Raw genomic sequence first — 26,164 nt, forward strand, 5'->3', positions numbered from 1 at the left:
ACAGTGATGGGGAGAGGAAGAGACACTCACATGTCCATAGGTCAGATTCAACTCACACTCAACCAGGAATTCCTAGCAACCACTCCTTCCAAACTGCCCCACCCAACCAGGAGAAAGTGAGTTATATTCTTGGATGATGTTCAAAAACATCTTCATTTCTACTAAATTCCAAAGCATCTGGACTTCTTACTCTAGCACATGAAGAATGTGACCCTCTAAGCAGGCTGATAATCTCTGTGTAATACCATCTGGCATTAGCAAGCAAAAGAACTTAACCAGAGGCCCTTTTGCAAGCTGGACCAGTGTTCTAAATCTGACACGCTCATACTGGTTCTACATGAAAATGTGCACATGCCTCTGTGCATACGGATCCATATCCTGTTCTTAGCTCCTAGCTTCATCATTTCTGTATTCTCTCTGAAAAAAAGAAAATCTCACCCATTTTCAGGGTTTCAGCTCCTTCCTCCTGAGGCAATTCTCAAATATGTTTTCCCAATTTTTAGTTCTCATCTAAAAGGCAGGATTGCAAATCTTTTTCTTCATTTAATTTTCATTTAATTTTTTTATCTAATTGAACTACTACTATGTGACTTCACTATCATAAAATTGTATATTATATATAAAATAAAAATACCTCTTTGCCTACTCTCCCCAAATATATATTTACAGTTTTAATAGAAAACTCCAAATTGCCTGTGTCTCTCCCACAAGTAACTACACACACCTTTGCACACCTTCTAATATTTCTCCTTCCCTTTCTTACCAGTCCCTCCAACTCAGCTCCTTCCAAATGAAACCCACCATCATTCTCGCCAAACCAATTCTGTTCCACTTCATAATGTAAGAATTTACTCAACACTATGTTTCATGCCCTCTGTAAGCCGCAGTCTTATTGGAGGGGGAAAATAGCACACATACCAAAAATAACAATTCTGGATACAGATAATAATAACATTTTATATTTTGTAGAGCACACTTTAAATGCTGTGTCAGCTGAACCAGCTTGGTGAGAACATATTCATTAGGGAGAGCTGGCTGGAGGAGGCATGGTTTTAGGCGTGTAACGTTTGTTACATGTACTAACCACTGTACTGACCACCAAGAGACTAATCTAGGCCTGACTGGCAGGGCATATGATAAAGTCCTCAATAGGGACAGAGAAGAGGAGTGGATTTTGAGAGAAATATGAGGAGTTTGGACTTACAGAGGTTGAGGTTGCAGTGCCAGTGAGCTTTGTATATAAAAATGACCACATGGCAAATAGAGGCTCTGGGATGTTATTTAGATGGGAGGTTAGGCCTCTGCTCTACATTCCTGTCAGGGGGTAAGGCTTTTGGAGTCATTGCAGGGTAGAGAGGTGAAGCCAAGAGAGAGAAGCCCTATTCAGAGGAGTAAAAAAAAAAAAAAAAAAAAATTAAGGGATAACAAAGAACCAGTCTTAGGGTAACACTCAGGTAGTAGGGAAAAGGACAGCCTTAAAAGGAAAAAGCATAAATAATAGGAGAGAAGAAAGAAAAATTAGCCAACACAGTATTCCTTCAAGTAAGTACTTAGCAGCTTGTGTGTGCCACTTACTATAGTTAGTGTTGGGATATCAGAGTAGGAAAAAGGAGCTCAAAAGAGTTTCTGTGGCCACAATTTATTACAGAATGAGATGAACTCAATAATACTAGCCACAGGGACAGAAGATGCTATTGTGGGATGGATGCCATCTGAGAAGGCTTCTTGGAGGAGTCGGTGCTGAGCTAGTTCACTCTAGATGAGTTGCTGGGAAGTGCTGAGGTTGGGTGAAGGAACATGAGAAAGGAAATGAGGTAATATCTGCCTGGCCTGTAGCAGGTTCTCTAAGCAGTTAGTGATACAGAGGGGACGGGTGGAATGCTCATTCTTACCAACTTAAAAAAAATTTTGTTTGGTTTTTCAGTGTCACAGCATCTAATATTCACCCACTAGTTTTAGTACCCATTGATGCTTCTTGCTTGAAACAACTATTACTATATTATTTGCCAAATGATAGTTTTTTAACTTTATAATTATTTCTACATTTATTCATATTCTACAATAAGGAAGATCTTTCCCTTCACCTTCATTTCTTTAATCAGGATAGACTCATGTATTCCTATTTTATTCCTACTTTATTCTTACTAACATTATTTCTTTTAGTGCTCAAAGTGTCCAGATTTGGCCAGTAGGAGGGCTTTAAAAAGGCTCCTGTATATTTTGACATATCCGAACATCTTCAGCACGATGTTCCAGGCTCACCTTATATTTTTCCTGCCCAGCCCTAGAATCAGCTATTTTTTCCAAGGGGCCCTGACTCCTTCTATCAGAGAATGGTTCTAGAAACCAAGATCTTGGTGTTCATTCCCACTGGTGTACTATTGTCTCTAAGTGTTTTCAGTGGACCTAGAATATATTTGGAATATATATATTAGGGCCCAGAAATATAGGAAATAGTTTAAAAGGACCTTTTGGGGATAATTCACCAAATCTGAATATGGTCTGTGAACACAGTGAGTATTAAGTCCATGTTAGTATAAATTTCCCGATCTTGGTGATCACACTGTAGTATGTAAGAGTGTTCTCATTCTTAGGAAATGTGCTCTGAAGTATTTAGGGGAAAGGCAATGTCTGCACCTATGGGAAGGTTCCTGGGAGAGAATTCAGGACCACCAGAACCTCACAGTCCTCACCGTTTTGCCTACCCAGGTAAACACTTCTCTCCTCACTGAACAAACAGGTTGAGAATCAGAGCTCTGGAGCTTGAGTCCATAACATGTCCACAAAGGCATCCTGAGCGTAAGTGAGCCCAGCAACCCCAATTTGTAGGGACAGAGGAGCATGTGAATGTACCTTCAGTGTTCTGTCTGACAGTCTGGGATTTCACAAAGGCCACATCTCCCTTCTCCACCAGACACCTGCAGAGTGCCAGACAGGGAGAAAGAAGAGAGGAGGTCAGAGACATATGTGTCATTCAGGAGCGTCAGCTTGTAGACCCAGGGCTAACCATTTGATATCGGCAATTGTGACTCCCATTCTATCGCTAATCTTACATATTACTCATGTAAGTAATATACACAAGAAAAAACCTCCAATTTGCTTTGTGGTTACACAATCTCAGTTCCCACACACTGAGTGCTAAATTCTGGCAGTTTCTGCAATGGAGCTACAGCATTTTCCTGGTATCAGTAGAGAGATTAGAGGGGCAGTTTCCCATTAAGGTGATTCCTTACTCACATTCTACTTTGTAAAAATTGGAAACTTGCGGACTGTGAATTGTATTTGCACAAACTCACAAGGTGGTTCTAACTGGAGAATTAGGATAACCTTTGTTTTCTCCTTCACTACTGAGAAGCTCAGTTACAATACCACCATCATTGTGCGGTTGATGGACTCATGATCTAACACTAGCCTGAATCAGAAAAGACAGTTAAAAAGTAGTAAGGTCAGGGTGCTTGGGTGGCTCAGTCGGTTAAGCATCTGCCTTTGGCTCAGGTCACGATCCTAGGGTCCCTGCTCAGTGGGGAGTCTGCTTCGCCCTCTCTCTGCTGCTCCCTCTGCTTGTTCTCTTTCTCTCTCTCTGTCAAATAAATAAATAAAATCTTTTTAAAAAGTAATTAGGTCGTAAGGTACACAGGTGTCTTTATAAAAGTAATAAACATCCCATGAGATAGAATTGCAGTTGGGAATGTAGAAATCATGTTCTTTACTTTTGTATATTTCCAGGTGAGTATGGCTGGCTCTAGGTTCCCCAGAGGTGCATGGAAGAGCAGGAACCAGATTCCTGACTCCCGTATTCAACTATGGCAGGGTTTCCTCACCTTGGCAATAGTAACATTTTGAGCCAGGCAATTCTTTATTGTAGGGAGCTGTCCTATGCATGTAAGATGCCTAGCAGCCTCTACCAATTAGATACCAGTAGCACCCAACTCCATTTGATAATCAAAAACAACTCCAGACACTGCCAGACTTCCTCCTGAGGGGGAAATCGCCCCCTTTTGAGAACTTCTAATCTGCACTGTACTGCCAGTCTGGAGAGAGTGTCTTGCAGGGGCTTGGATGCTCCTTCACACAGGGTTCTACAGAGAGTTGCTAACTGTGGCACCCTAACACATGTAAGACTAACAGTCCAGGAACATAAGAATCTCACCTTAGCTCCTAAGAAGAAATCTTGTCAGGACTGGGTTTATTATATTTGGGTCAGGTTTAAAAGACTCACCTGAAAGCCCCTGTGTAGCCATAGTATCTCTCATGGTTATTGGGAACACACTCCTTTCCTGGAACATTTGCTGAGCCAATACACAGAGCACAGAGACTGGAGTTTCGCAGAGATCCAGGGGCACAGCCTTCCTGGAAAAATTTATCTGCACGGAAGGACCAGAGGAAGTCAGCTCCTCCTAAGTGAGTCAAAATGAGTAGCCTTCATCTAACACATAACAGGCGCGTATGGCCCAGGAGAGGTGGAATATATTCAGTGACCTGCCACCAACTCAGGACCTGCCAGGCTGTAGGCTTTAAAAAGAAACTTAATTGAGGCTAGGCATAGAAGTCAGTAGACCATTACAATTCAGGTAGAAAGGAATCCATGGGCGTGCTATTTATCTAAAGACAGAAGAGAGGGAAATTACATAAAAATTGACATAAAAAGGATAAAATTGGAGGTCTCACTCCCCAAGCTTGTGCTGCCTATTTCCAGAAGTTTCCTTCCCTTGCTATTTTTTAGAAGAGACTTTAATAGAACTTAAAACTCTGAACTCAGTTAAGGGCTAGGGGATTTTACTCACAGCTCAGCTGCTCCCCCATGGCTGTGAAATTGCCAGGTGGCTCAGAAAAGCAGAGGTAGTGCCCTTGCTGGTGAGGAGCCAGAGCTTTCTGGATATCTCCCCAGCCACATTTTGCTTCCTCTCGTGTCAGAGAATACCCCAGTGCAGAAATGTGGTCTCATCTCCAAGTTCCCACACACAGGTCTTGTCTGGTTCATAACTGTCTTTAGAGACTTCTCCTTTTAAAGCAGTTGCACATATTTGGTGGTGGCAAGGAGAAAGCTGATGTAAATAACCATTAGAAAACATTTGTCTGGGGCACCTGGGTGGCTCAGTCAGTTAAGCGTCTGCCTTCGGCTCAGGTCATGATCCCAGGGTCCTGGGATCGAGCCCCGCCATCGGGCTCCCTGCTCAGCGGGGAGCCTGCTTCTCCCTCTGCTCCTCCCCCACCATGTGCTCTCTCTCTCTCTCTCGCTCACTCACTCTCTCTCTCTCTCAAATAAATAAATAAAATCTTTAAAAAAAAAAGGAAACATTTGTCTGTGGTTAACTTACACGTAGCGTTTTCATACCTGAAGAAATTCAGAGGACACAGAAAATAAACTGATTCCCATCCCTTTAAAGGGGCCTAGGAGCTGGGCAGTACCTCAGTGAGACTGCCAAGACCTTAAAGAGATCCAAGGATCCCGCACGCTCACGTTACCTAGAAAGCCTGTGGGAGGGATTGTCCACCCAACAGCCATTTGGAACCCCTTGTTCCTTAGTAACAAAGTCTTAGTTGTTTTAATCTTTTAATTTTTTCTCCATTACTTTTTATTGAGATACAGCGGACATATAACATTATATTAGTTTCAGGTGTTCAACATGATTTGATATTGCAATATATTGCAAAATGGTCCCCACAATAAGTCTAGTTAACATCCATCACCATACATCATTACAAAATTTTTTTCTTTTTTTTTTTAAGATTTTTTTTTAATTTATTTATTTGACAGAGAGAGATACAGCGAGAGAGGGAACACAAGCAGGGGGAGCGGGAGAGGGAGGAGCAGGCCTCCTGCCGGGCAGGGAGCCCGACGCGGGGCTCGATTCCAGGTCCCTGGGATCAAGCCCCATATCGGGCTCCTGGCTCAGCGGGGAGCCTGCTTCTGCCTCTCCCCCTGCTCATGCTCTCTCTCTCTCTCTCTCTGTATCTGTGTCTCAAATGAATAAATAAAATCTTTAAAAAAAAAAAAGATCTACTTTCTTAGCAACTTTGAAATATGCAATATGGTATTATTAACTATAGTCTCCATGCTGTGCATTACATCCCCAGGACTTATATAGTTTATAACTGGAAGTTTGTACCTTTTGCCCCTTCACCTATTTTGCCCATTTCCCCACCCCCCACCTCTGGCAACTGTCAGTCTGTTCTCTGTGTCTTTGAGCTTGGGTTTTTTTAGATTCCACAAGGAAGTAAAATTATACAATATTTGTCTTTCTCTGCCTGATATATTTCACTTAGCATAATAACCTCAAGGTCCATCCATGTTGTCACAAATGGCAAGATTTCTTCCCTTTTTATGGCTGAATAAAAGTCTGTTTTGCATTCTTTATGCATTCTATATATATATATGTATATATACATACATATATATAGTTAATTATGTATTTTCTTTATGCATTCTATATTTTCTTTATGCATTCATTCATCAGTGGACACTCAGGCTGTTTCCATATCTTGGCTATAGTAAATACTGCTGCAATGAACATGGGGTTGCATATATCTTTTTCAGTTAGGGCTTTCATTTCCTTTGGCTAAATACCCAGAAGTGAAATTGCTGAATCATATGGTCATTCTATTTTTAATTTTTGAACAAAGATCTAGCTTTATCTGGGACAGAGACATGCCCAAATAAAAGATGACATTCCTGAACCTCTTTGATAACCCAAGTGTGACTATGTGCCTGAGTTTTGAGCAATGAAAAGTTACTTGAAGTAACTGATTTAGATTTCCTGGATAGCTTCTTTAATAAAATGACCACAGATGACATGATCCAGGCTGCCTGGATCATGGATGTGATGGCAACCATGGTTGACCTTGAAGACAGAAGCCCCATGCTCAGAATAGTGGAGCAGAAAGAGAGAAGGAGCCTGGGCTTCTAATGACCATATCAGCAATAGACTGCTCACCTGGTCCTTTTCATGAGAGATGGAAGTAAACATATATTTACTGAAGCCATTTATGGAGCCAAAAAGAACCATTCTGACTCAGCTCCTCAACCCTAGCATCTCTTTTAGTTATCTCTTTGAGGTTCACTTTAACCAAATTTTAGGACTATAGAACCAGGGCCACAGCATTTTATACCATACTACTCTTTTCCCAGAACACCTCTTTCCAGCCTGGTCCTGATCACAGCACCCTCCCAGGATTCACTTACCAAATTCACAGTGGTTGATCCTGCTGTAGAGCAGGCCCATGGGGATGTTCCAGCCCGCGGTTCTATCTACTGCAGTATGGCAGGACTTCCTGCCTTGCAGATTGTTCCAGGTGAGGCTATTATCTGCTGATGCCCTAACTACGGCCACAGCATAATACCCTACAAGAAAGACACCGAAAAAAGAAAGTATTAACACCCCGGGCCCTCCAGAGTATGTGTCTACAGTCAAAGCCTGCCATCTCCCTGTGAAAGCAAAATTATCCTGAATCATTCCTTCTGTCTTTGAAAGGGTCTTCCCCAAAACTGACTGAGTCACTCTGTCAGATGCAGATTATTCTGAACATTTAAAACAAAATAGTAAGAAAACATCATCATCAGAGCAATGTCTGGTGTATAATCCTTCCCTAAATGCATAAAACTACAAAAGCTATAAACCAGCAACTCACCCTCCACTGTGGAATATCAGAGAAATGGAGACTGAGGAGCACGTGACTCCCAAAATTTTATACAGTAACAATTAGGAAAGAGTAGTAAATGACCAATAAATTACAGGGAATATTCTGGCCATGTATTTTGGGATATGGAGAATACAGGTTTGCACCAAAATAAGTATGTGAAGTAGAAATTCAAAATCAAGACAGCTGCCATCTTTAGCAGAAAAATGCATGCTGCTTCTTAAACTGCAAATAGAAGATCAACCCATGATTTCAACTTTTTAAATTAGTTAATTCAGTCAACTATTTACAGCAGAAAACAGAGAAGCCTTATCATCCATGGAGCAAGAACAAGTCTTTCTATTTTCGGCTAAAGAGCCTGGGTCCTAGAATGAGGAGGAGAGGCTGAGAGGTTGTAATAGGGGAAGTCACAAGGACTTCCACACTAATGGCTGGAAAACAACCAGAGAGGTCTTAGCACTGGGGCTCTGAAACCCTGTGATCACCTTGGCAAGATTTCCTATCTTGTTCCTGTCCCATCTTTTCAGATCCACCCCCCACCAGAGCACTAGCTGAGAGCCGGATTGGCCTGGGTTCCTGGGCCCAGCCCTGGCTGGGAGGCTGGGTAATTTCATGCTCCTAGACATCTGCCTGTGTGAGCCTCTCTGCTCAGCCCTGCCAGGCACATATAAGCAAGACTCCTTGGCTGGTGTAACTCTCATCTAAAACTGTGCAGGCCTTATGTAATGTGAAGCAGTTGGGAGTGATGAGGAGGGTGTGAACTTGCTTGCTGGGTATAGGAACCCTGACAACTTGTAACCTCTGTGAGCTGTTGGTCCTCTTAGGCATCCTTAAAGGATGACGGTACCCACTTACAGGATTAAATGAGAAACCTATGTGCAAGTCATGGCAAGTATAAAAGATTAACCATATTATCAATTATCATCCTTCTATGGTTCTTTTGCATTCTGAAAATTGGTCTCTTCCATTGCCTTACCTACTTTTGATTTGAATTTAAACATACCTTACCCTTTCCCAAAAGAAATAAGAATTAAACTCATGAGGTTACCAATCGCAACTCACCTTCCTCTGCTGTACTGCTACATTCAGGGCCCTGAGTTTCTGGAGAGAAAATGAAGAAGTCATTAAACATGTATTCATTGGAAGTCATGCCATTCCCATGTGTAGCTCAGAATAAAAAGAACCAGGAAGACAATCTACATTTCACCAATTCCCAAACAGTCCAGGCTGTCTGGATTATACAAATTCACTTTTGCTCACTGGCCTCTGGAATTTAGCCCAAAAGTGTGAATTTCAAGTTTCTTGCTCTCTTTGACCTGTGGCCACAGTGGTCCCTGCCAACTATACTTGAATCCCTGCACCAGGGCACCAGAAGTGTGAGTTTGGGAAGCAAGAAGACCTGCCAGGAATCCCAGCTGAGAATCCCAGCTGTCCTCTGCAGACAGGTCACTTTTAGCTGGAACTTCCCAGTGCAAAGCCTCCAGTCAGCCTGGTGGAAGGTATGGTAGAAGATTCTATCCTTCAAGATGACTGTGGGGATTAGAGATGAGGGAGCCCAGAGCCTAGGAAGTAGGAGGTGCTCAGGGAACAAGAGCTTTCTGGCCAATATGGTGTAAATCAGGCTATGATTTTCCCATGTCGTCTCTCCCTGGCCCAGAGGAAATAAAGCACAGAGAGGCACCCCCTCCACTTACCATAGTTCTCTGCCAGGACAGGCACCAGACCACACTGGCCCGCTATGTAGATGTAGCCTCCATCCAAGCTCATGGCATCAGCCTCTCCTTTCTGCAAAGACACAGCACATTACAGCAGGTGAAAAGAGGCCATCTCCTGTCCTACCTGCTCTTCCAGCCATTTCCTTGAGGCAGCCTTCCCAGCACAGGCCACGAAGGCCCCAGGAGATAGTAGGTGCTGTACCAGATCCCCAAGGATCTATCAGTCAGGAACACCCAGCAGAGAAAATAAAATATACTCTCATTTTCACCCAAACCATGATGAATTAAGGATTAATTTGGGGTTCCTTCCTTAGTCTCTTTAGGAGCAAAGACCCACAGTTAGTCCTCCTGTCCTCTCATAGGATACACTGTCCCAGAGACATTTCCACAACAACTTTCTGACACCAAGAGTTCTTATTCGTAAGACAGATGAGTGGAGTCAGGGACACGAGGCTATGTCTGTGGCATAGAGCACCTCCTGCTGGGGCTCTAGCCCTGAATCATGGCCATGTGGCTGAGTGCAATTTCAGTGCTTGGTGTAGACAAAGTGTTAATGAATGAGTAAAATATTCTTGAATGACCAATTTCTCAGGTTTATAAGCCCTGAATTATAGAGATGCTTAAATTCCACAAGATTGCCAAGCTTTCCACTGGGCCTAGAAATCTACTTTCTAGATATACACCCTAAAGGAGTAATCAAATATGTGGGAAACTATTTGGATAAAAAGTACATGTGCAAGATGTGCAAGATTCATCCACTGTAAAACATGCAAGAAGAATTCATAACAGCAAAAAAGAAAGAAACAGACTAAATGATGTTATAGATAATATGGACAAATGGCTAAATAGATTGCATCACATCCACACTACGAAATAGATTACAACATTAAAAGATCATGTTTTCCGAGTGCCTGGGTAGCTCAGTTGGTTAAGTGTCTGCCTTCTGCTCAGGTCATGATCCCAGGGTCCTGGGATCAAGTCCTGCGTCAGGCTCCCTGTTAAGCTGGGAGTCTGCTTCTCCCTCCCCATCTCCCTCTGCCCATTCACCCACTTGTGCTCACTCTCTCACTTGCTCTCTCTCTCAAATAAATTTAAAAAAAATTAAAAAATAAAAGATCATGTTTTCGAAAAATGATTTGGGACATAGGAAAAGCTAACTAGATATGTGAAAAAAGTATAGTAAATTGTGTATATGATACGATCCCATTTAACAGGATTTTCTCTGAGTAGAAGATTACAGGTACTTCTCATTTTCTTTTTTATATCATTCAGGGTTTTCAAAACTCTAAAAGCAAACATGGAATGCTCTTGTGATCAACAAAGCTAAACTTCTACCTGCTTACACAATCAGCACAGCCCTGTCACACCTATCATGGCACACCATGGGTCTCAGGCATACCCACACCATGGTCCAGCCTCCTGTAAGCAGACACAGCTCAGAGTGCCCTCCACCATGTGCTAATACTGGGAGGAAACAGAGCCCCAAGGAGCCCTTCAGATCCATAAGTTCTAAAGTACTGAAGCTCCTGTGGGGCTGGGCTCCCACATGAGGGCAAGGTTTCTTGGGAACAGGTTTTTATATCTTCTTAAGAACATTCGCTTAGCCATAGGGACAGGCAGGCAGCAGTGGCAGAAATGCTGCCCTACGGGGGCAGGAGTGACATACCGCAATCTTGGCAATACAGTCTTCAGTGGACTCTGCTGTTTCACACTCTATTTTCCCTTGGCTGTTTACACTCCACTCATCACACTTGGCCCTCTCGTGGTGACCTATTGCACACCATTTCACCTTCTTGCATTCATCCCTTGGGGTATCTGGGCCTAGGGCATAAGAAAGAGAGCCAGATTTCAGTTGAGGCCCCAGAAGTTCCTGCTGGTTATGAATGCTACTAACTGTCTTTATGAAAATGCTGGGATTTGCCAGCAATATACAAACAGGTCCCATTCCAGGAATTCATCGTCTTAGAAAACAAAGGCGGTAACAATCTCTTTGTTGGCTTCTTATCATTTAGGTATGGCTTAAAATAATCTCTTCCAAGAAGCCAACTTTCCTCCCAAGCCCTCTATCACTTCAGGCTGTTTTTGGTTTGGTTTGGTTTGGTTTTCCTTCTTCTTTTTGAAATAGCACTTAACCACCTGAGTTGTTCTTATTTATTTGTTCATTGTTTTTTTGTCTGTTCCCTGCAGAAGAACATAAGCTCAGCCAGGGCAAGGGCTATGCCTATCTTACTCTCCACAGCACCCTCATTTTTCAAAGGCAGTGCCTGGCTTATGGTCAGTGCAGTTAATGTCTGCTGAGTAAATGGACATCTATTTGACTGTCAGCCTCAGTTCAAGTCACTTCCTCAAGGAAGTCTTACTGCAGCTCCAGGAGCTATTTTTCTTTGTTTTCATGGTCTCCTCAGACCATGATATTTTGTTCTGTTGAGTCTGTTTTCCCTTATTCTGAGCCAATCTCTCATTTTTAATCAATCATTCAGTAGAGTGACTATTCATTGGACATTTGTCTTCTCCACTGGTGAGAAAGTTCCATGACAGCAGAACCTAATATACGTTTGTCTCACCATTGCATGCCCAGCACCTAGCACAGTTTATGGCTAGAAGATCAATAAATGTCTGTTGAATGAATGAATAATCAAGCAAACATTCAATGACCCAAGGAAATTCAGGAGCAGGATCAGCCTGTGCAGGGCTCCAGCTTCACTCTGGCACATGCTGATCATAATACTGGCTGCAGATGTACAAGTCTGTAGCAATTTTATTCTATTTCACTTACTTTGTGACAGGCTATTTGGCTTCACAAAGTGGGTAGGGCGGCCCTGATTTACACAAGGGAAATAATGCTAGTATCCATCCAAGTCATTTTAAGCATGAATTTCCTTTCATGCCTTTTGGTGATGTCCAGGCCCATCTCATGATGACTGACACCATTTAGCATCAGTCTAACACTGGGCAGGAAGGCAGAGCGAATAAAGAAATGTTAGGGTGGGCTTTCGGTACCTGGAAAGAGTCTATTGCTGGTCCTTGCCCACACCAGGTTTCCAGGCTCCAAGAGGTCACATGATCCTTCCCCAGTACTTACGCACATCTTCCCTTAGATTCCGAAGAGCAGTGACATAATCATATCCCAGGTACAGCCACGTGTCCATTTTAGGGGGAATCTTCAAAAACCCTTGGGCAGAGTCCTTAAATAGCAGGTCCTTCCCCAAAGGAGAGCTGAAGAGCTGGAAGACTTTAGATTTGTCTTTGCCATAATGTTCCTGTGTATAGTAAAACACAATAGTGATTGGCTACAGCAGCCAGGAAGGCTGCAAAAGGGGACTGAGGAAAAACAAAACCCCCAGAAAATGAAATTAAAACCATGAAATCTTCAAGATTCCAGGAGAGAGGGCAGTCAAACCTGTTCTTTCCCACTCAGCACCATCCCTACTCCCAGCCTTCTTGCAGTCATGCAACAACCTATTTCACAGGATATGTTTCCATGCCTGTCTCCCTGGTTGTGTTGACAGCTCACTGAGCCTAAGAAATGCAGTCTCCTTCAGAAGCTGACACTGTGTGGTTACCACTAAAACCCTTGATAGACTGATGGGAGGGCTAGACAAGAGGAGGTTGGTTTGGTTTTGTTTGGTATGGCATTCTGCATGCTCTAGGCTCTAAGTAAAGCTGGCTGTGTGTGTGGCTTCCTTGCAATCAGCCTGAGGGACATTAGGAAAGAGATCATTTCCTTCTGCAGAGGTCATGGAAGGCCTTATGGGGGAGGGAGTATTTGCCCTTGGCCTAGAAGTCCTGGTTTAGATGGAAAGAAATAGAATTAAGCAGTAAGGAGCATCTTCATGTCACTAGGCCAAAATGTAAGGGTCTGACAGGCAATAATGCAGGACTAGGTTCTGTGTGACTCTGAGTCCCTGCTGGGCACTTTTAGACAAGTGGATGAATGTGGCACAGTTACCACTATGTCCTAAAAACAAGGTATTCCATAGTGGCAAGAAGGGAATGTAGGAAAATGCCTCAAATCCAAGCAGAGAGCACTAAGCAGGAGAGAGAACAGTGAATTCAGTACCTGGGCCTGGTTGAGAAGCTCCCAGATCAAGTCTTCCTTGCCCCCCACACTTCGGGCCACAACAGCATGGGAAGGGACTTGGGCCAGGTGGCAGTCCTTATATTTATCTACAGGCATCCTCTGCATGTTGTCTGGGCAGAGCAGCTTATATTGGTCCAAGTCAGCTTTGTTTGGCACGTTCTCTGGGGGAAGAAAGCCTGGATGAGCCAACTGCAGACAGGACAGAGTCATGAACTGTAGTCTGTCTCCCCATCCCTTGCAATCCCAATGAATCATAACATGTGCGAGCTGAGATACCTAGAGCAAACATTGAGGGCCAGAGCACAAAAGGGAACTGACTTGCTCAAGATCCCACTACCAGTTACAGGCAAGAAAGCTTCTGATGCCTAGCACAGGGGTGACTGCCCCATATCCCACAACAGGTCTCATCTCAGCAGACCAACTTCAGGCCAAGTTCAGCCAGACATGGCCCCAATCCCTTGCTGTGGCAACATTGACCAGGAAGAAGGATCCCCATGTCCAGGAGGTTGAATGATGGAAAGAGGCCCAGGAGTCCAGGTGAGGACCCCATAGGCACACAACTCTGCACAAGTAGAAACCCAAGCAGTGATAAAGGAGGAATACAGTATGCTCATATCTGACTACTGTCCATGAAAAGGGGTACAGGGGGAAAAAAAAAGAAAACCCACTGCCTGGAAGGAATGTGTAGATTCTCCTGTCACTTACCGAACACTGTTGAATGCTTGACAAAGGCCACGTCCCCAGCATCATCCATCAGACACCTGTGGGAAAGAAATACATTAGGAGGATCCCAGCAGGGCAGACCCTTCACCTCAGGCTTGAGGGTCTGTCTGATCACACCATCCAGCCCTGGGACAAGGGCAGAGACTGGTGGAGGCCTCTATGCCGACCCACAGAGGAGGAAGCACTATGGGGCACTGATATACCACTAAGACGGTGGGGGGTGGGGGCTGAGCTCATGGGAACTAGAAATCCCTTATCACGTGCCCCAAAGTAGCAAAAAAAATCACTGAAGATATTTTAATACAGAAAAGAGTTTTCAAGTTTCTGAAATGGAAGATAAAGACATAGAGTCTTACAGAGGAAATGTCCCTTGGCTGGCTATCAAACTTTAGGATATAACCAAGGTAAAAGAGGGAGTGAAAAATCAGCCACATGAGCTGTCTGCACAGGGACAATGAGGGAAGGCAGGAGAGAGGCCAGTGCAATGAACAGGAGACACTGCTACAATAGAAAGCAGAGGGACAGTCACTGAAGAATGGTCCAGACACTAAGGATGTGCCTGTTCCCTTAGGCTCTGCCCAGTCCAGCGAAAGAACACACTGGGCAAGTTCAAGGGCTCTGGAGAGATAGAAAAGATCTCCAGGAGAGGGGCTCGCTTGTCAAATGTCACAAGAAAGGCATATGCACTGGCTTGGCCTACAGAGTCCCAGCTGGATCACTGAGTCACTGTGAGGGGATTAGGCCTCCTGGACACCTCTGTAGACTGGGTTCTGCTATGGGCCAGGTTGGGCCTCCCAGCCTGAGGACATTGGACACTTTGGCCACCATGGAACAGCAGCTGGTCTCACTCACTTGAAGGCACCTGAGTAGCCGAAGTATGGTTCATGGTTAGAGCAGGCACACTTGTCCGTCCCTTTCCCCGCACATAGTTGACACAGATTGGGGAAGGTTGTCCGATCTGCACAGGGAACACAGCTGCCCGCGAAGAAATTGGACACTGCTGCTCAACATAAGACATGTAGCACAGGTCATGAGCCACTCTGGCTACAAGCAATTACAGCTCCCAGCTCCCAGTCTAGACTCTTTAGGGAACAGAGAGTGACTAAAGCAAAACCAGCACACCCAGTCTCAGCACATCCTTATGCGTGTTCACTGATCAAGATCAAGGTTTTCCAAAAAGGGACAAGTTAACCTTTGTCCTCCCACCCCCCTCCCCAAGAACCAGGCCTGTGCCTGCCATTGACCTAGGCCTGTCTCAGGTTGCTATCAGACTGGAACAGCTCAGAGAGAGGTCTCCTCTGGGGGTCATATCTGAGAGATGGGAGACCCACATAGAGAGGTACAGGCCAAGTTCATGGGCAGCAGATAGCCACCAGAAAAGCTCCAGCAGAATGGGAAACACATCAGCCACAGACCGGAAAGAACCCCAGGAAAGTGATCAGTAGGGCCCAGAAAACTTGGCCCTGACTGAAGCCTTCTGTTGGGCCTGATGGCCTTCCCCCACCGCCACTCCTCAGGATAGCCTTTGGGTGGGTGTTAGGAGCTCAGAGAAGAAAAAAACTCAGCTGACACCTCCCAAGGGCTGCTGGTGTGGCAGAACTGATCAGTTTAAAGCTGGTGTACCTCCTACCTCCACCCCCTAGACTCATCACACATGATCACCTGATCATGTCTGAGTGACCCCAGTGTGGCCATTGTAGGCCTGCCTGATAGCACTCACCCTCTTGCCTACTTACCCCTCTGAAGAGATTCACGTGGCTCAGGCAGGTTCCAATAAAGTAAGCCCATGGGGATGTTCCACCCAGCAGACCTGCCAAGGCCCGTGTGGCAGGACTTCTTGCCTTTGAGCTCATTCAGTTTGAAGTCACTACTCTTCTTCACCACAGCCACAGCATAATAGTAGGTTTTTTTATCTGCCAAGAGACAGTGTGAAAGACTCTCAACCTGGGCCACAGGGAAACACTGCTCATCACTACTGGACTCCTGAGTAGAGAAAGGGAATCCACAGGGCACATATATGTTGGTTGGGTCACAAAGAGAGAGAGATCAGGAAAACCTGCCTAGACTAGCAGGGGGAAGAAAGGACTGCAGAGAGAACATTTGCAATAATAATCCAAGCAAACACAGGCCTACCATGGTCCTGCAGGGTGTCTGCCTACACCTACCAACTCAAACCCACCAAGAACTTGGAGTTGTAACACAGAGACCACATTCATTCTAAGTATATCCTGTTCACTGACACAGGCCCAGGGACAGTTGGTTGCTCTCAGAGGAAATGCAAGGCTGCTGAGGCTCCAAGTATGTACTCTAGTGTGGCCTCTCCCCTGTGTGTGGCACCTATGGTTTTTGGAGGGCTCCTCTATGTAGCTCTAAACCCTACTGGTTAAGGTCAGGTTGCACAGAGTCTTCTCTGTTTCTCCAGGGAGCACATTTCCTAGCCCAGAAGGTCAGTGTCAAGAGCCCCAGTCCTCAACCATCCCAAAGCCCCAGAGGCCTTGACTTGTGCCTATGGCAGCTGATAAGGCCTCTCATTCCCCACTGACACCCAATAGAGAATGCTCATCAGTATTTAATCTCCATTACCTGCCTGGGCAAGACAAACTCAGCATCTACCAGGAGAGAACAAGAGCCACAAACTCTTTCCTGCGTCCCCAGGAACAACTTACCCTCTTCTGTCCCATAGAACTCTGCCACTACAGGCTTTAGGTTGTAGGGAGTCAGGCCAGCCTCAAACACCAAGCCTGCATCCAGTGTCACAGCATCTGCTTCATTTGACTGAAAGGAAACAGACCAGACCCTGATGAAGTCCTTACTTCTGAGGAAGGTCCCCCTATACCCAGGCAAGTGAAGGTGACTGGCAGGTCTTCTTGGACCTGGGGCCAAAAGAACCCTCACCTTGGCCAAACCACACCACACCACACCAAGAGCTTCAGTTGACTCCACCTCCCTGGTGAGGGGATTTGGCCACCATATTCCTATTCCTCCCACATAGAGAAAGGAATGAATTATGTTTCTCTTTCCCCTGATGAAGAGTCTGGTTCTTGGCCCAGAAACCTATGTGTGATCTTTCAAGATCAACATGAGTTAGAGAAGCTTTACATGGCAGACCTCATGGGGGAAAGTTGCCCTCCCAACCCTAGACTGGGTACACTACCCAAGCATAACAGACACTGAAGGAAGTTGCAACCATGCTCTTACACATATTTATATTGAGAACCCAGTTGCTTTCGTTTGGTAACCTCTTCATCTTGGGCCTTCTGCTGAGGTCTTCTTCAGGCACTTTGTGAAGCCCTCCTTATGGGGGAGGGGAGTCTTAAAGACACTTGTCTCCACTCTGATTCAGTACTTTGTACTTTTCCTTCCTGTCCTGGGACCCCATAACTACAAGAGTCTTGTTCAAGGATTTGGTACTTTCTTTGGGCTTTACCTCTTGTTTATACTATGAACTAAGGGTTAGATGCTGATTATTATTTCCATTATGGCTCATTATTTGTTTAATGGACTACTCAGATATGTCACAGGTTACCACTGTTCTACTCAGCTCCATTTTACAGATGAAAAAACAAAGACACAGAAAGTTTGTCACTTCTCCAGGCTACATAGCTAGTAAGTCATGGAGCTGGGATTTAAAATCAGGTCGTCTGGGTTCATTTCTTCCATTACAGTTACTTGCTGGTTATTTAGTTAGTTAATCTTGGAGCAACTTTTAAGGGTTGGGATTGTTTTTGTTTTATTGTAATATACATAAGATAAAATTTACTGTTTAACCTTTTTTTAAGTGTACATTTCAGTGCCATTAGATACATTCACATTGGTGAAGGACAGCTCTATTCCACAACTAAACACCAAATATGAAACAACCTTTGTGGCCTCCTTGGTATCAGAAAAGGTAAGTATAACCTCTGGCCTCTCCCCACCCACCCCGCACACCACAGAACAAAAATAAATAAGCAAACAAACAAATTTCCGCAGAGCAATGAGATTGGGGCTTTGTGGCCAAGACACCAGGATGCTGATCAGGAATCACTGGAGCCTCAGAGGAAAAGGAACCAAGGAGCCAAGGCCTAACTCATGGGATCCACTAGAGCAGCAAGGATTCCAAGGGGAACCTGAACCAGCAAGGAGGAGGAGGATTAAAATCAAGTATGACCTCCCAGATGCAGATAAACACACTCAGAAGAATATAAGCCACAATGCACAAGCATCAACAGGAACAACAGACTTGGGCCCTCAAAGGAGGTTGAAGCTGTCTGATGCAAAGTTGAGAAGAGCTGCCTATGAGGTATTTACTTTTCTATACAAATTGAAGGCTGCAATCAGAGATAAAGCACAGAAAAGGAAATTATCAGAAATAAAAAGAAAAATTATTTGAACTGGTGCTTCTAGAAACAAAAAATATAACTGTTGAAATAAAAAAGTGATGAATGGGCAATAAGTTGATTAGACATGTTTAAAGTAAGAATTAGTGAACTAGAAGCTATATCTGAAAAATGTATCCTGGATGCGGCCAAAAGGAGGTATAGATGGTGGAAATTGTGAAAGAAGGATTAAAAAGTTAGATTAAAGAAGACCTAATATGTGTTATCTTGGAATCCTAGAATTAAAAAAAAAAAAAATGGAGGAACTGAAAAAAAGCCAGTATTTAAAGAGATAATGGCTCCAAATTTTTAGAATTGATGAAAAACATAATTCCACAGACCTGATATACCCTAAGCAGGATAGGTACCAAGATTTTCGCAACTGCAAATATCATAGTGAATCTATAGAATGTCACAGACCAAGGAAATGAAACCTCAAAATTATTCAGAGATGATTGAAGGAATAACAGGATAATCCCAGACTTCTCCACAACTACAGTGGAAGTCAGGAGAGAGTGGAATAATATTTTAAAACAGGGTAAAAATGTCAAACTAGAATTATACATTCAGCAAAATTATCATTCCAGAGATTAAAGCATTTGCAGAGAAAACAAGCAAGCACCTGAGAGAGTTTAACACCAAGAGATTGGCTTGAAAGGATCACCAAAAGAACATATTTCAAGAAGGAAACATATCCCAGAAGGATAGTCTGAAAAATGAGAAGGAATGGGAAACAGACTAAATGACAAAAATGTAGATAAATCTAAGTATTCTCTTTCTCTCTTTCTAAATTTTTGGGTGTGTGTACACACACACAGACACACAAACACACACACATATGTTTATATATAGTGTCTACAAATACATGAAGTATTTACATTGAGTGTTTTAAAAAAGATAGACATAAGGGACGCCTGGGTGGCTCAGTTGGTTAAGTGGCTGCCTTTAGCCCAGGTCATGATCCCAGGGTCCTGGGATCAAGTCCCGTGTTGGGCTCCTTGCTCAGCGGGGAGCCTGCTTCCCCCTTTCTCTCCTTCTGCTTGTGCTCTCTCTGTCAAATAAATAAAATCTTTAAAAAAAAAAGATAGACATAAAATATTAAATGGTAATATTTAAACAGGGAAGAGGGAAGTCTGAGCTACTGTTTCCCAGAGTCCTTTTATTGTTTGGGAAGGAGGACCAGGATTATTTTACTGTAATATATTGGTAAGCTAAAAGTATGTAGTAAAAATTTAAGGAACTCATTAAGGAATATAAATAAAGTGTTTAAATTCATTACCAGTAGGAGGGAAAGTGGAATAAAGGGAAAACAATGCCAATGAACAAACACATGTGCAAACTCAATTTTTAAAAATCAGAAAACAGGGGAAGCCTGGACTAAAAGAAATCAAAAAGTAATATGGCAGAAATAAGTCCAAATTTACCAGTAATAGTAATAAAATAAATGAGATTTCACATAAAATAAATATGATTGTCAGATTGCATTAATAAGATCCAGCAACAAACAGTTTTCAAAAGATGCACCTAAAGCAGAAGCACACAGAATATTGAAAATAAAGGAATGAAAAAAGGCACAGGAGAAGACTACTAAGCAAAGAAAGTTGGTGTAGTATGTTAATATCAGAAAAATAGAGTTTAGTCAAAAAGCACTGCCAGATAATTTCTTAATGATAAAATACCAAATTCACCCAGAATGATATGGATTATTCTCTCATATGCTGGTGGTAGGAGTAGAAATTGAAATAATCACATTGTCAACTACACTCCCCCCCCCAAAAAAGAGGAGAGAGCCCAGATGTCCCTCGACATGAATGGATAAAGAAGATGTGGGGTGTGTGAATATATAATGGAATATTACTCAGCCATCAAAAAGAATGAAATCTTGCCATTTTCCATGACATGGATGGAACTAGTGGGCATTATGCTAAGCATAATAAGTCAGTCAGAGAAAGACAAATACCATATGATATCACTCATATGTGGAATTTAAGAAACAAAACAGATGAATATAGGGGAAGGGAAGGAAAAATAAAATAAGAAGAAAACAGAGAGGGAGACAAATCATAAGAGACTCTTAACTATAGGGAACAAACTGAGGGTTGCTGGAGGGGAGGTGGGTGGAGGGATGGGGTAACTGGGGGATGGGTATTAAGGAGGGCACGCGATGTAATGAGCACTGGGTGTTATATGCAACTGATGAGTCACTAAATTCTATCCCTGAAACTAACAATATAGTATAAGTTAATTTAATTGGATTTAAATTTAAAAAATTTTTAAGGAAATAAAGGTAACTAACTACATGGGTAAATTTTTAAAAAAAAAGGAACCACATTGAATTGACTTAAAAATCAAACACTGCTGGTGGAAATGCAAGCTGGTATAGCCATTCTGGAAAACAGTATGGAGGTTCCTCAAAAAGTTAAAAATAGAGCTACCCTATAACCCAGCAATTGCACTACTAGGTATTTACCTAAAGGATACAAACATAGTGATCCAAAGGGGTACCTGCACCCCAATGTTTATAGCAGCAATGTCCACATTAGCCAAAATATGGAAAAGCTGAGATGTCCTTCAACAGATGAATGGATAAAGAAAATGTGGTGTATATATATAATGGAATATTATTCAGCCATAAAAAAAGAAATCTTGCCATTTGCAAAGACATGAATGGAATTAGAGGGTATTATGCTAAACAAAATAAGTCAATCAGAGAAAGACAATTATATGATTTCACTCATATGTGGAAGTTAAGAAACAATACAGGATCATAGAGAAAAGGAAGGAAGAATAAAATCAGATGGAATCGGAGAGGGAGAAAAACCATAAGAGACTCCTAACTATAGGAAACAAACAGGGTGCTGGAGGGGAGGGGAGTGGAGAATGGGGTAACTGGGTGATGAGCATTAAGGAGGGCACTTGATATAATGAGCAGTGGGTGTTATATGCAACTGATGAATCACTAAACTTTACCTCTGAAACTAATAATACACTATATGTTAATTCATTAATTTTTTAAAAAATCAAACATATTTGGCATTGTCTTAAAAGGCAAATACATATCCCTTGGCACAGCAAGTCTGCTCCTACATATATATATTCAAGAAAAACTATTAATATTTGTGTCCTAGGAGATTTGTATAAAAATATTTGTCAAGCCCTGATTAGAATAACAAAAAGCTGGAAATAGCCCAAATGCCTGATGACCAGAAAAGAAAAAATAAATTGTGTTATACTAACATAATGGACTATTGTAGAGCTCTGAAAATGAATGAACAATGGCTATATTCAACGATGTGGATGAATTGGCATAATATTGAGGAGGGAAAAACAAGGAGAAGACAACACATAGTAATGCCATGTTTATGAAACTTTTTATGAATCAAAACTGTGCAGTCGTTCATGCATACCTATATACATCTTAAAACTAAAATAAAAGGCAAGAAAGTTGTAGGATTCAGTTTGCTCAGGATGGAGAAACACATCAGTAGTTGTGGGTTACACCACACTACATGGGTGCCATTCCCATAAAATCCAGTGCTGCCACACAACAGCCCTAGAAGTAAGCTATTGGTACTGATGAAGTTTTGAGAACCTGTGTTAGGTTCATGAATAGTATTATTTTATATTATCGACATTTAAAAATAAAAAGGGGCATGCATGGACTAAAACTGAACAAATGTCATAATTCAAGGGTTATAATTTAAAGCATGATCATAACTGAGATCCAATTTAAAAACAAGCCAGTTGTTTTTACCAAATGACTGATTCCTTCAATCATGCTCCATCTGGCAAAGTCTACCTCTCCCACCTCATTACTTTTTCCAGTCTCCTGCTTGCTCTACTCCTGTCGCCCTGACTTCCCTACAGCAACTTCAGAAAGCTCAGCTCTGCTGTCTCAGGCCCTTTGCACAAACTGTTCTTCACTGCCTGGCGTATTCCACCAATGGCACCTGGCAGGCTTATCCATGCTCATCCTTGGGGTCTTAGTTTCATTGCTTCCCTGTCAGGGAGATTGTGCCTGACACCCAGGCCAAAGCAAGTTTCTTCTGAAAGTCTCTGTCAGAGCATTCTACTCTTTCCCTTCGTTGTACATCACACAATTTGAAATTTACAATTTATTTGTTTGCATGTTTTTCTTCTCTCCTGACTAGACTATAAGCTCCTCAAGAGTAAGGAGGAAATTCACCACTGCAGCCCCATTGCTCAGCACAGGGTCTGACCCACATTCAGATGTGCAGGGACAACAGTGAAGGAGTGAAGTGTTTTTAGAAAATCTAGAAAACAAAGAGATCAGCAAACATCTGCAGTTGGCACTGTATTCCTCTTCCCTGTGAGCATCATTCATCTAGTTCCCGTGATGTACCAAGAACTTCCAAAACAATGTCATATGGAAATTTTGATAGTAAACATTCTTGTTTTTTCCCTGAATTCAGAGAACTTCGTGCCTCAAAATAGTCCCCTTTTCAGAGTGTGTTGGATTTTAAGACTCCTTAAAGATAACCACTCCAATTTCCCTTTCTGAAGTGCTTTTATTAGCACTGGGGGTTGACTGTTCCACACCAGCCTCCTACCTGTGAGTAAAGAGTTGTTCCAAAATGACAGAAGAGAAAGTATGGATTTTATTCCACTCTCTTTTAGGCAACAGTGACTTACCGAAATGGCCTTGATGCACTCAAGGTAGGAGCTTTTCTTCACACAGCTGACAAAAGGACCATTTTCAAGGACAGTTTTCATATTTTCCATGAAACTGGAACACTTACTGGCCTCATGATTTGAGACAGTGCACCATCTCACAGTTTTCTCAGGGGAGACAGCCAGACACAGCCCTAGGAGAAAGAGGCCAGAGGTTGTGCTAGTGGGAGAGACAGAACACCCTCTTGAAGTCTCCATCCCCTCCAACCTGCCCTCCTCCCACTCCTCCCATTAACACCACAGAGCACAGATTCTGTTGCCTTCTGAGGCTGGGGACAAGAGAATGGAACCCTAATGGCCTCCTAGTCACCTGCTAACCACCCTGTGCTAGCCAGAGGGATGCTGGCTTGATCATCAGCTCTCAAGTGGAGACCACAATAATCTGCTTTTCTCTGTTTTCCCTGCCTCCTTATCTCACCATCACGGGACTGCCAAGGGACATAAGCCTCATCAGTGTGACCTTTTCAGCCTCTTGAAGGCATTGGATTGATATGACAACTTGGGGAAGCTAGCAAGGTAGGAATTACCATCTTTTAAAGATGATGGAACTGGGCTCAGAGAGTGATGCTTCACCTAAGGTCACCCAGCCTGTTAGTGGCCAATACTGGCCTAGAAACCAGGTCTCCAGACTTTTGTCTCTGCCCAGGGAATAAAAGAAGATGACATTCTGAGTTATTTTCCATCTGCTTGGCCAGTAGGTAGGGATAAATGATTGATGAGATAATGAATTTGCCTGTGATACTCATCTATCATCCTCTGTTCCAGGAATAACTAGAACTCCACATATTCAGTGGTTCTTCTGTTTCCAATGACCCCTCCCTCAATTTTCATCAGTCTTCTGGGCTGCCATTAGGAGAAACTAAAACCAGCCATGTCTGTAGCTATTAAAATCATGTGGTTGCACTGCTCCCAAAGACCTCTGTCATCTCCACTTTCTGTGGATAACAGCACAGGGCTGATTCAGGGAAGCTGATGAATATCCACAAAGCACAAAGCAGGAAAGGGAAAGGGCAACAGTTCTCCAGGATGCATAAGGAGGAGCCACAGGGAAATCAGTGCCCAAACCACCCTTTATCCCACATCTGCCCATGAGAAGTCATGGGAAGCATCAGGATTCAGTGGCAGACCCTTCCTAAACTGCCCCTCCTGAGGTCTCATGGGCAGGAATTTGTCCTGAGTCCTGCATTTACCTTGCACAGCCCTATGAGGTGCTTTGAGGGTGGGAGGGGCAAAGGTAAGTAATACAGGGCCAACTCCCAAGGGTAAACTTTTCCAGGAGAGACAAATATCTAAACACAAGTCTCCAAAGGTATAACAAATGCACCAGGAGAGGCAGGCAAAAGTTAAAGGACAAAGGGAGCCAGACAATCTCAGGAGGTGATGGGTGTGGTAGAGGCCATCCAGTTCACAGGCCCCACAGCACGGACTTGTGCAACGAACTCCACTCCGCTGGTGCCTGGATCCATGGCCTCATTTACCCTCGCCTGACCCTCCCAGCCCCAGCCCTCTCACCGGTGAGGACCCAAGAAGCCTGGATTCAAATATGCTTTGAACCTCTCAGCAGCCCTGCTTCTTAGCAGGACATCTTCAGCGCCAATGGCACCCATGGGACATCAGACTGCCAAGGGTGGGGGCGCGGTCCGATCTGGGAGGCCTTGAATGCCATGCTTAGCAGTTCAGACTGAACTCAGGAGGCCTCATAGAAAGGATCTGATAAACTATGATGGAAGTGCTCTTACTGTATTCTAATACTACAAGATTTACTGGACAAGGAGGAGGAGAGCAAGGAGAGGAAGCAAGGAAGCATGGAGGGCACGAAAGGCGGCAGAGGCACTACCAGGACCAGCAGCTGCGCGCAGGCGCAGAGCGGAACCTAAGCTGAACCAGGTGCAGGGATGCGGCGGGGAAGAGCGAAGGAAGTGCTCCGGGCTTCCAGCCCAAGAGTGGAACCCAGGAGCCTGTGTGGCCGAGTGGAGGGTGCAAAGAGCTACCGGGCTGGCGACTCTGCGGACCTTGCCCGCGCCGGCACTCACCCAGGACCGCGCAGGCCAGCAGGGCGCGGACAGCGAGACTCATCTTCCTGGGTCTGTGTCTAGGAGCCGGGAACACAGACCTGTGGGCTTCTGCGCCGTCTTCCCACGTCCCGTGCCCCTTTATCTTCGGCTCAGCGGGCCAAGCAGAATCTTTGACCTCCTGTGTTTGCGCAGCCCGCTTGCCCAATCACCCCTCATCCCTCCCCCTTCATTCCTTCGCCAGGCCGATCACCTCATTTCCTGAGCTCTGGAAAGACCCACGGATGGTTTCCAGCACAAAAATGCTGATTGTAAGGGAATTAAAGAAAAATCAACCCTTTGTTAATGCGTGCTCTCTCTGTGCCAGGAGCAGGGCTGCAGCGGGTAGGGGCGGGGGTTGGGGCCGGTGGCTCTGCTCCTGAATCGCAGGATGCCAGAGCTGGTCCTGCACCAGTCCTATGTATTCATTTCAAAGATAAAAGAGGGAAGGAGCTACCCTAGATCCAGAGTAGAAATGCAGAATGATAGGCAAAGACCTTCCTGAGAGAGGGTGTCAGAGAAGAATAAAGCTGGCCTCAAATCAAAGACAAGTTCAACACCCCTCACTTGTTCCCAGGTGTCCCCAGAAACCCTGCTCCTGGGCTCTCAAAGGCCCTTCTAACTGAGGAATTGCTCTCTCTCTATATGCCCCACTAAACTAAAACTCCTGCATTGAAAACCTTCCTTTCCTCCATGCAGCCTGCTGGACACCTTGGCCTAGGGACAGATTCACAGGGGAGACAAATTATCTCCCACAAGAAGCTACCCAAGAATGCGACGAAGAGTCTAGAGACTCAGAACAAAGTGATACACCAGCACAAAGCAAGGGGCCCAGGGGAGGATGTAGCCTGGTCTCAATGCCTGGGTCATCCCTGTCTCCCTCCAGCTAAGTGGTTTCCAACTGGC

General features: G+C 43.9%; 1 protein-coding gene across 1 annotated transcript in view; it reads right to left on the minus strand.

Moving 5' to 3' along the window:
* LOC110570839 (serotransferrin-like) overlaps positions 1-25,283 on the minus strand; it is a 55,879-nt gene extending 30,596 nt beyond the window's left edge. The window contains 14 exon segments of the mRNA XM_021678891.1: positions 2,854-2,918; positions 4,220-4,364; positions 7,184-7,387; positions 8,422-8,439; positions 9,333-9,423; positions 11,020-11,174; positions 12,436-12,613; positions 13,414-13,595; positions 14,140-14,195; positions 15,010-15,115; positions 15,894-16,070; positions 16,824-16,932; positions 23,169-23,341; positions 25,241-25,283. Coding sequence (XP_021534566.1) covers positions 2,854-2,918; positions 4,220-4,364; positions 7,184-7,387; positions 8,422-8,439; positions 9,333-9,423; positions 11,020-11,174; positions 12,436-12,613; positions 13,414-13,595; positions 14,140-14,195; positions 15,010-15,115; positions 15,894-16,070; positions 16,824-16,932; positions 23,169-23,341; positions 25,241-25,283 — 1,702 coding nt within the window.
* Between the last annotated feature and the right edge of the window lie 881 nt (positions 25,284-26,164).

This window comes from Neomonachus schauinslandi, chromosome 1 (genome assembly GCF_002201575.2).
Source record: "Neomonachus schauinslandi chromosome 1, ASM220157v2, whole genome shotgun sequence".
NCBI classification, from domain to species: domain Eukaryota; kingdom Metazoa; phylum Chordata; class Mammalia; order Carnivora; family Phocidae; genus Neomonachus; species Neomonachus schauinslandi.